A 9837-nucleotide genomic window follows, 5' to 3' on the forward strand; every position below is an offset into this window, starting at 1 on the left:
AGGTAGAAGAGGTCGATCTAGGAAATATAGATCTAGATAACATAAATATGTAAAAAGGCGCGGGGGAAGGGTCTGCCGCCGGAAGGACATGGACGACCACAAGGAGGCTCTAAAAAGATCTGAGTGTAGATCTGATCGATGGCTCAACACAAGTCCATAAGGGATCACACACATGACCACCACACTGGATAATATATATGGTTTTAGGTCGGGTCGATTCTCTTTTAATTGAGTTTGTATTCACTAAGTTAAAAATTAAAAAAGAGAATCATTTTACCCATTAGAAGTTGAAGTTTCTGCCTATAATGATTTTGGTGTTAGTCAAGTTCAATTTTTGTGAGTTTGTATTCACCAAATTAAAAATAAAAAAGAGAAACTTTTACCCATCAGAAGTTATGTTGGTGTTGGTCTAGTGAAAGTTTTGTGATTTTTCTGTTAGAAATATAATTACATGGCTCTATTAGTAAAACGAAGTCATAATTACGTGGCCGTCCATTTATTTTAATTTACTGGCCAGTGCCACTATATTGAGTAATCTATAATTACTTTGTATATTGAGGTGTACTTTTTGTCTGAACTACTTCCTCTTGTCTATCGTTACTTCTTTAAAATGCAAATATTTTTTTAATATCATGTAGAAGTTAAACCTCCCTTAAAATAAAAATATTGATATCATGTATCATATGTCCAGAGACGGACAAAGTGGAGAATAATTCTTGTAGAGAAAAATCATATCTTGTTTGTTTAAAGCACAATAAAAGACAGATTGTATTCAACTATTTCAAGATTTCCTTTTGATTCTGATTTTCAGCTATATCCTTAAAGTTGTCTTACTGTTGTCATTGTAATCTTGCTTCTATAGCCCAATTAGCTTATATATATGTGCATTTCGACACTCATTTTTCCAAGACACAAACAGAAACTCAACTCTTTCTTCATTGTTGTTAGAAGACAAGGCAAATGGAAGCCATGGTTCCTTACCTGTTAGCCTTTCTAGTCCTTCACCTATCTCTCTTTTTCATCTTCTTCCACCGTAGAGGCGATTCGAATAGCAAGAATCTTCCACCAGGATCTTCTGGATGGCCATTGTTAGGAGAAAACATGGAGTTTGCCTTTTTAGGTCCTCAGAAATTCATCAAAGATAGAATGGAGAAGTACTCGCCCGAGGTTTTCCAAACATCAATCATGGGAGAGAAAATGGCATTCTTTTGTGGTGCACAAGGAAATAAGTTCTTGTTCTCAAGTGAAAACAAACTTCTCACCTCATGGTGGCCACAATCCATGAAAAAGGCTTTGCTTTTCCCCGAGTATGTGGAGAACTCATTGAAAGAAGTATCAGCTTTGAAACGTAGTTTTCATCATGATATTCTCAAGCCTGAGGCTCTAAAACAATACATTCCGGTCATGGATGCCTTGGCTCGTGAACATCTAGATGTAAATTGGGATTCTAATGGAGTAGTCAAGGTTTTCCCTTTATCGAAGAAGTACACGTTTGATTTGGCATGTCGATTGTTCATGAGTCTGGTAGATCCAGAGGAAATAAAGAGGTTGGCTGATCCTTTTACTCTTGTTACGAATGGAATGTTCTCCATGCCTATCGATTTGCCTGGAACAGCATATAATCGCGCAATCAAAGGCGGGAAAATGGTGAGGGATGAACTTATGAGGATCATTACACAGAGGAGAAAGGAACTGATGGAGAATCAAGAGACAGCAGGCAGAGACTTGTTGTCGAAAATGTTACTTGTCACTGATGAAGACGGAAAACTTATGAGTGAAATGGAGATTTCCAACAACATAATAGGAATGCTAGTGGCTAGTTTTGAGACTACTAGTAGTGCAGTCACCAGTGTTTTAAATTACCTCGCGGAACTTCCCCACGTCTATGATGAAGTCTACAGAGGTAACCAATGAATATAAAAGTCTAAATGTTACATACTCATTTTCATAAATACAACAGCAACATACCTAGTGTAATCCCTCAAATGGGGACGCAGCCTCATAAGTAGAAATCGTCAAATTTGTTAACGATAATTAAGTTCAATATATTCACATGGAAAAGGGTTGTTTCATTTGTGACAGAACAAATTGCAATTGCAAAGACCAAAGGAGCAGAGGAGTTGCTAACCTGGGAGGACATTGAGAAGATGAAGTATTCCTGGAACGCAGCTCGTGAATCACTGAGACTAACTCCACCAGCTCAAGGATCTTTCAGGGAAACAGTCACTGACTTTACATATGCAGGTTTCACAGTTCCAAAAGGGTGGAAGGTACAAATTTCATTCTACTAGGCTAGCTTCATATATATATATATATATATCTAAAGGTATATGAGATTGACATGTTTTTATTCTTCCACAGACATTTTGGTCAGTTCACTCAACACATAAGAATCCCAACTACTTCTCTGATCCTGAAAAGTTTGATCCTTCAAGGTTTGAAGGAAGCGGTCCTGCACCCTTCACGTTTGTACCCTTCGGTGGAGGACCTCGTATGTGCCCAGGAAAAGAGTATGCTCGACTGGAAGTACTAGTGTTCATGCACAATGTAGTAAAAAGATTTAAACTAGAAAAGGAGATTCCAGATGAGAAGATTGTGTTCCATGCTTCTCCTGTCCCAGTGCATGGACTTCCGGTTCGACTTCTTCCTCATGAAAATCAACTTGAAGAAAAAGAAACCTCTTCTTTTTGTATAAAGAAATAACAATCCTGTTCTTGTTTTTATCTGGTTTGAGAAAAAATTATGATATGGCAATCACCTAGCTAATATACACCACCTGTAATAATTGTAACAATAAACTGTATTCTTAGTAAAAAATGGGAAAAGGTTTTCGTGTTTGAATCACTTGACATTTTACATATCATTCTTACCAACTAAGATTTTTATTTGGCAGTAAGGCATCCCTTTGGAGATATATATATGAAGGGAGGGAAAAAAATAGAAATACATACAATGTTTCCATGCTTATTCAAATCGATTACATGTATACCTAGATTTTATTTTTCATATAAAGAAATCAATTTACTGTAGAAAAATAACGCTGCAAGGAAAGAAACATTTGTATTATTTCACGTGAAATCTGAGGTAATGAACCTCTCGATATAGAAAAAAAAAAGGGATGTTTGAGGGAGAATCAAAAGTGCACCAATATTATAAACATGAAAGACGACTAGTGCTCCATATAAAAAAAAAAATTAAGAATGAGTTTAAATCAAAATAAAAAATAAGGGACTTTTTTTCCTTTTTGCTAAATAACACTATCATTAAGTCTAGAGAGAAGAGTTGAAAATACCTTTAAATCTAGAGTGAATTATTACTTTAATCTTCGAACTATACATAATATTAAAAACATCGCTAAACTTAAGTAAATAAATTTAAAATCACTTCTAAGCTTGACTAAATAAATTTAAAAAACACCCTTGAGATGTCACATGGTATAGAAAGTGGTCTCAAACTCTTGTGGGCGTCTAAACTGCTTAAAAACAATGTCACGTAAGCATTAAACGGTGAAAATTCATATTTTTGTTAAACTTTTCTCTTTAATTGTCATCACACCTTAACTGCTATCACAACACTTCTTCTTCCTATTTAAGTTTTTCTTCATTAAAATACACCCTAAGTTTGAACTTAAACTTTTTTTTACGATCTTATTTAATTGTTAAATTTCTTAATCTTAGTTGTTTTGATGACTATACTTTATAGATGTGAATTTCGGCAGGTTGAAAATTTTATGATCGAGTGATAATCTCGAAAGGAGGTTTAATTAAATTCGTTCACTTAAATAAACCACAAATCAAAATGAAGAGAGATTATTATCGATACTTTTATCAATTATTATTAGGCTACAATACTTTGATTTTCATGAAAATGAAAATCAAAGGGTCATGTTGGGAAATTCTGAAAGAATTATGAGGAGGAGAGGAAGAGTTCTAGAGATGTGAGAGAGTTTGTAGGGTGATTTCATCGATAAAGTCATTTTGGTTTGATCATTTTTCAAATACTTTTTTTTTCAGTTCTTTTTAGCTATATCCACATGAATGCCGCATCAAAAAACAAGTTCAGCTATATCGCGAGTAAACAAAATTTAGTTAGATATGGCAAAATGATGGTATTTTAAAATCATTTAGTCAAATATAGAAGTGTTTTAATATTAGGTATAGTTTGGAGACTAAAGTAATAATACACGTCAAATTTGAAGAAATCAAATCATCATGTTAGAGTGAGTGTCGGAGCCAGGATATTCACTAAGAGGGTTCATAAGTGAACGTCCGAACTAACCGAAGGGGGTTCAACATCTAATATATCTACATAAAAAAATAACTTTAACCATACATATATAGCATAATTTTTTGCCGAAGGGGATTCGGATGAACCCCCGGCAAAGGGTAGATCCGCCACTGGTTAGAGTTGCAAAATTATATTCAAATTGAAGATAAGTGTTATGATAAAGATCAAAATTATATTTATCTTCAATTTAAATTTATGAAAAAAAATTATTTTTCAACTTAAATTCGATGTTACTGTTTGCAACAAATTTTTGCGGTGCGAAAAATTAACTGCAAGTAAAAATAAAAATAAACAAAAAGAATAATTTTATTTAAAGTAATTTTGCGGGTACAATTCCGTTATTCTCTCGATTCTTCTCTCCTAAGCTTTTCCGTAATTTGAGGGCCTTTGTAGCGTAATTCTCGAACTTCCGGATGATTTGAGCCTCCTAGAAATGTGTTTGGATCTCCAGGAATTATTTAACAACACTTCGTCTTGTCGAATTGATCTCCTGGCAGAACTCCGTTAGTCAATTCGTTGAAGAGACGTGTAGTCAATGTAGAAGCTTCCTCCAATGCTTGCAGAATGACCTCAGAAAATTGTGTAACCTTCTATTTATAGTTGTAGGGGGTAGGTAGTCCAAGTGTAAATAACTTCTTTTGCCTCATTCTGATTGGTCCATTCAATTTTCAAGCTTATCACAAATGTTATGTGACAAGGTTGCTTGTGATTGGCCAAAAACATGTCATTTGGGACACTTGGCGATGTTTTATTGGCTCTTGAACTTGATTTGGATTGCCACATCATTTGATGTGTATGGTCTTGCTTCATTGGTCTTTAATTTGATTGGGATGCCACGTCACTTGACACGTGGCATAAGTTTGGGCCTCAAGGAGAGATGGACCTTGAAGTCCTTGATGAGGAATAAAATGGGCTTATTATTTTTATAGCCTAAAATGATTTTAGACCTAATAAAATATTGGTCAAATCCAATTTTATATGAATTTGACCTAATAAATTTTACGTGTCTACAGATGACCCCTACTTCAAAGTTCGTCAAGGTGTTTGATTTGTTGGACCTGTTAGAGACGAGATTTGAAGTATTTATGGAGCCCTCATTTTTTTTTGGCAAGACTTGAGCACTTTGTCGAAATCCAACTCCTCGAAGTCATCATAATCTAGGTAGAATAACGTGAATCCACTCCTTAGGAGTGTAAAATTCTGTTTAAAATTAAATATATCTAAACCTTGTAGGATTGGGTATTAGTCTGATAGCGAATTTTAATAGGATTAAATAATGATGTTATCCTACTTCAAAAAGGATTAGGAATTTGACTTATTTTGGACACTTGGACATCCCAGTTCGTCTTGAAGACAGCTTGTTCAGCAAATTCCTTTTCGAAATCAAACTGGGGGTTTTTCAGACATCACCACCCCATTAAGTCATTGTAATTCAGCCTGAGCAGAAATTCAACTCTCATTCTTCTCCTCTTTTTGCTTTTTTTTTTTCACAACTGAGTTTTTCGGTACTTTGGGGCGTCTGTGGAAAAAGCTTCATAACACATTGTGGAACTGTCTGAATCACGAACAACTTGTTGTGTTAGAAAGTAGACTCGCAAGGCTACGTTCTACGCAAAATCACGCTCCATTTAACTTCAGATCTGCCCAGGTATCGTTTCAAAATCAGACCTTCAGTTCTTTTTCGTTACTTTTTACTTGTTTTGCGCAGTCTCACGAAAACTCACATATCTTGACATAGGAACAACAAAATCGGACCCGTTTTCTTGCGTTGGAAATTAGACTCGTAGATCTACATCTCACGTGAAAACTAAAATCAAATTATAACTTAATTGTCCTAGATATTGCTCCAAAAATGGCCTTCTGCTCTTGGTTTGCTATTTATTTCAGCTTTGCGCAGCGTCGCGATAAATTCCATATCTCGACGAGGAAGTATCGGAATTAGGTGCCATTTTTTGCATTGGAAATTAGATTCATAGATATACGTCTAACATAGAAACCACGATCAGCTTACATCCGGATCGTACCAGATATCACTCCAAAGACGGCCTTCTAATCTTGGTTCGCTAGTTATTTCAGCTTTGCGCAACGTCATGATAAATTCCATATCTCGACGTGGAAGTATCAGAATCGGGTGTCGTTTTTTGTATTGGAAAGTAGATTCATAGAGATATGTCTCATGCATAAACCATAATCAAATTCCATCCTAATCGTCCCAGATATCGTTCCAAAGACGGCCTTCTAATCTTGGTTCGCTAGTTATTTCAGCTTTGTGCAGCATCACGATAAATTTCATATCTCGACATGAAAGTATCGGAATCGGGTGCACTGGAAAGTAGACTTGTAGATTTACGTTACACGTGAAATCCATCAGCATAAAACTTCTATATTTTATTAGGTAAATTTTAGAAGTTACAACCTAAATCTTACGATACTCTCTTTTCCTTTAACAGAATTACAGTTTTATTTAATTTCTTTGGAAGTTCTTCAATCACAGAGAGGATATATTTAGTGCTTTGAAATATGGTGAACTTCCATGACTGAATGACACCATATCCTCTACTTGAAATATCAAACGATGAACGATATTTTCCTGCTAGGGTCCTTACCTTGAAAGTTCATCCTTCGGTAATAGGTGCCATCCCGCTTGACAGAGGATCGCCTGACATGTCCTTTCATCTAGACAAATGATCGACAAAAGAATAAATTGACATCATTGACCTCAATAAGGTCATTAATACTACTGCTTTTGTGTTGTATTCATCCACGCATGAGAAAGAATCTGATGCTACCTATCCCAAAGGCTTGAATAAGGGCCTTGCTACATGGAATTATCCCCAATTAGACTTTGGAGAGTTTCATTATGTTACTCGCTATTGGGAGTGGGTAGAGGATGTCCTTAGCCGTAGCAAGGAGGCTCCGGAATGAACTAAGATTTATGATGCTGTTTTCGCCTCTTTATTCACGTACGACGTCAACGAGAATGTTTTGCAAGCCTTTTGTGAACTTTGGCATTCCTCGACTAATACAATATGTGTCGGCATTGGTGGGCTTTCTATTTCATTGTGGGACATGCATATGATTGGATGCCTTCCAGTACATAGAACTTTCTTTGATGAAGTAGTCCCTTCAGCCAAAGAATTGACACAAACCGATCAACAAGTGAAGCCATTTTTGCCTAAAACTTATACTTACTTATTTTTAGCCTTCTATCGGCTTTCAAATAGTGCGTCTAAGGAGGTTTCTATCCGTGATTGGGTGAATTTTTGGTTCAAAAGACCGAACCAGTACAAGGAGCCTGCACCACGAGGCCCTAAACAACAAGATAAACCAAAGTCAAATCACAGTCCTAATGGCTACATTGATATGTCATTTTTACCGCAAACAGAAGAAGAGAACATCCCTTTCATCGAGTTAGGTGTGGAAGGGTCTCTTAGAGAAGAGATGAACTTGGCTGCTTTTCTTGCTTGCTGGATTTGCAAGTTCATTCTTTCAATTAAGAAACTTGACCACATCCGTCCTAGCTTCTTTAAGGTTGCAAGTCTAATGGCTCATGGGGAGAGGTTTGCACTAGCGATTCCCGTTTTGGCTAGTATCTACAGAGGCTTGACAGAGATCACAACTTCACCAAACCTAAGTGCAGGCGACATAATTTTTTCTATACAATATGTCTATGGATGGATTGGTGCGTATTTTAACTCCTACTATTAAGCACGTCATTACAATGGTGCTCGTATATGTAGGATTGCTGGAGAAAGGATGGCTAGAAACTTTGATCTTTCTGGTGCAAGACGGTTATTTAAGAATGTCGATATCTACAGTCTCCCCACCTTGGCCATGCTACAACCCAAGGAGTTGTTCATAGCAGACAACGGAGAATTGTCTAGTTCTTAGAACGATTATTTCATTAGTCTTCGTTCGAGCTACATTACCCTCCGGTGTGATGATCACTTTGTCATGGAGCCTTACAGTCCTCATAGATTCAGCCGACAGTTTAGATTTGTTCAAGACCTTCCTGGGAACTTCATCAAACGACCATATGACGGCACACTAAAAGAATTGGCACAACTTTGGGACTCTTGCACCCGTCTTAGTAGTTCTTCAACCAGTAGTATACCACCACGTCCTGAAAGGCCTCTAACGACGAATAGGTATGCAAATTGGTGGTATATTGGTTGAAAAAATCTTGTTGGGTAGAATAAAATTATCTTAAAAGTCCCTCTTTGTCCATTGAAACAAGGTAAGTCTTCCACTTCCTCCCTTGTTAAGTCAAAGACGAGCCCGTTGTCTTCTAAGTCTTAACCTTCAAGGGGTAAGTTAGTGAAAACAGGAAAAGGATCAAGTCGTCCTTCATTGAAATTGAATGACACTCCTTCTGTGGATTCGAACAAGACTTATGAGCAAAACACTAATTCTTCTTTGCTTGAGATTAATAGTGGAAAAATGCCAACCAAAACGCCACTCGAAGATAAGATTTTACCCATTCGCATAGTTAATGACGCTGTAGATGCTAATGGTGACACTAGCTCAACGGAAGGAGATCAAGACCAACATTGAAAGCTTAAAAGAAAAAAGGCAAAAGAACAATCTAGCGAGTTTGTTGATTTGGACATTGCTACTATAGATAGCGAGGCATTCTTTGTTAATGAACCTAGCTCCATTATTCCATTGCCTGAACTCGTAGAACAAGTAAGATTACTTTATTTCTTTTTTTAAAAATAATAATAATAATAATACCCTGCTAATATTTCTTTTTTTTTTAAGCTGGATCTCCAAGGCATTTCTATCGATACACTTAATGACATTTTTTATGGCGTTACGAGTCCAAGTTTCCTTGATACATCTTCTCCTCCTATCACAGAAGCTTTGATAAATAACACAGAGGTTGTGGCTGCCCAAGCTAAGTCGCCTAAAGTTCATGAGCCTTCATTGTGTTTATCGTCATTTGTTGCTCCAAATTTTGAACCACAAAAGAGGATCTCTACTTTCAAGAAGTCTTACATTCTTCAGATGTGTGGTGCATTGCATGAATGGCTAACCATGTTCTCCGTTGAATCTTCGAACGACTTCTCAAAGTTGAAAAATGGTGTGAACATACTTATGGAGGGCTCTGTTAATGCGTTTATAAAAACATATGAGTAGTATGACACTATGAAATTATCTTCATCCTGGAAAATAACTAAAAAAAAATCATAAAAAATTGCTTTCTGATGTGCAACAAATCCTTGTTAATGCAAAAGAGGAAAACACCAAGGAGTGAGTGCGCATGAAGGATCTCCAATCAAATCTTGCTAAGTTTGATGAAGAACTGAAACTCTTATCTACGAAGAGGGAGAAGACCATTTCATGCGTAAAAGAGCAGAAAGAACAGTTGTCTAAAATCCAAGAGAAGATTATCGCTTTCGAGGGCGAGCTTCATGCAACTAGAGAGAAACATCCATTATTCGAAGATGAAGTGAAGACACTATCCAAACTGAAAGAGGCGGTTGAGGCGAGTTAACCATTTGCTGTTCTTTTGAGCCTTTTGAGCACTGTACTTGGCATGATATTAAC

The 9837-nt window shown here is 36.5% G+C and overlaps 1 protein-coding gene across 1 annotated transcript; it reads left to right on the forward strand.

Moving 5' to 3' along the window:
• The first annotated feature begins 692 nt into the window (after positions 1 to 692).
• Positions 693 to 2873, forward strand: LOC107874833 (beta-amyrin 6-beta-monooxygenase). The gene is made up of 3 exons (XM_016721555.2): positions 693 to 1903; positions 2083 to 2270; positions 2362 to 2873. Exons 1-3 carry the CDS (start codon positions 961 to 963, stop codon positions 2701 to 2703), a joined length of 1473 nt encoding a protein of 490 aa, XP_016577041.2. The 5' UTR covers positions 693 to 960; the 3' UTR covers positions 2704 to 2873.
• Positions 2874 to 9837: the final 6964 nt, after the last annotated feature.

Source organism: Capsicum annuum, chromosome 6 (assembly GCF_002878395.1).
Source record: "Capsicum annuum cultivar UCD-10X-F1 chromosome 6, UCD10Xv1.1, whole genome shotgun sequence".
In the NCBI taxonomy this organism is placed as follows: domain Eukaryota; kingdom Viridiplantae; phylum Streptophyta; class Magnoliopsida; order Solanales; family Solanaceae; genus Capsicum; species Capsicum annuum.

Excerpts from the sequence above, each read along its gene's own strand:
- LOC107874833 (XM_016721555.2), top strand. The coding sequence starts at position 961 with ATGGAAGCCATGGTTCCTTACCTGTTAGCCTTTCTAGTCCTTCACCTA. Across the intron at positions 1,904-2,082 it reads CTATGATGAAGTCTACAGAG|AACAAATTGCAATTGCAAAG; the intron begins GTAACCAATGAA and ends CATTTGTGACAG. Across the intron at positions 2,271-2,361 it reads CAGTTCCAAAAGGGTGGAAG|ACATTTTGGTCAGTTCACTC; the intron begins GTACAAATTTCA and ends ATTCTTCCACAG.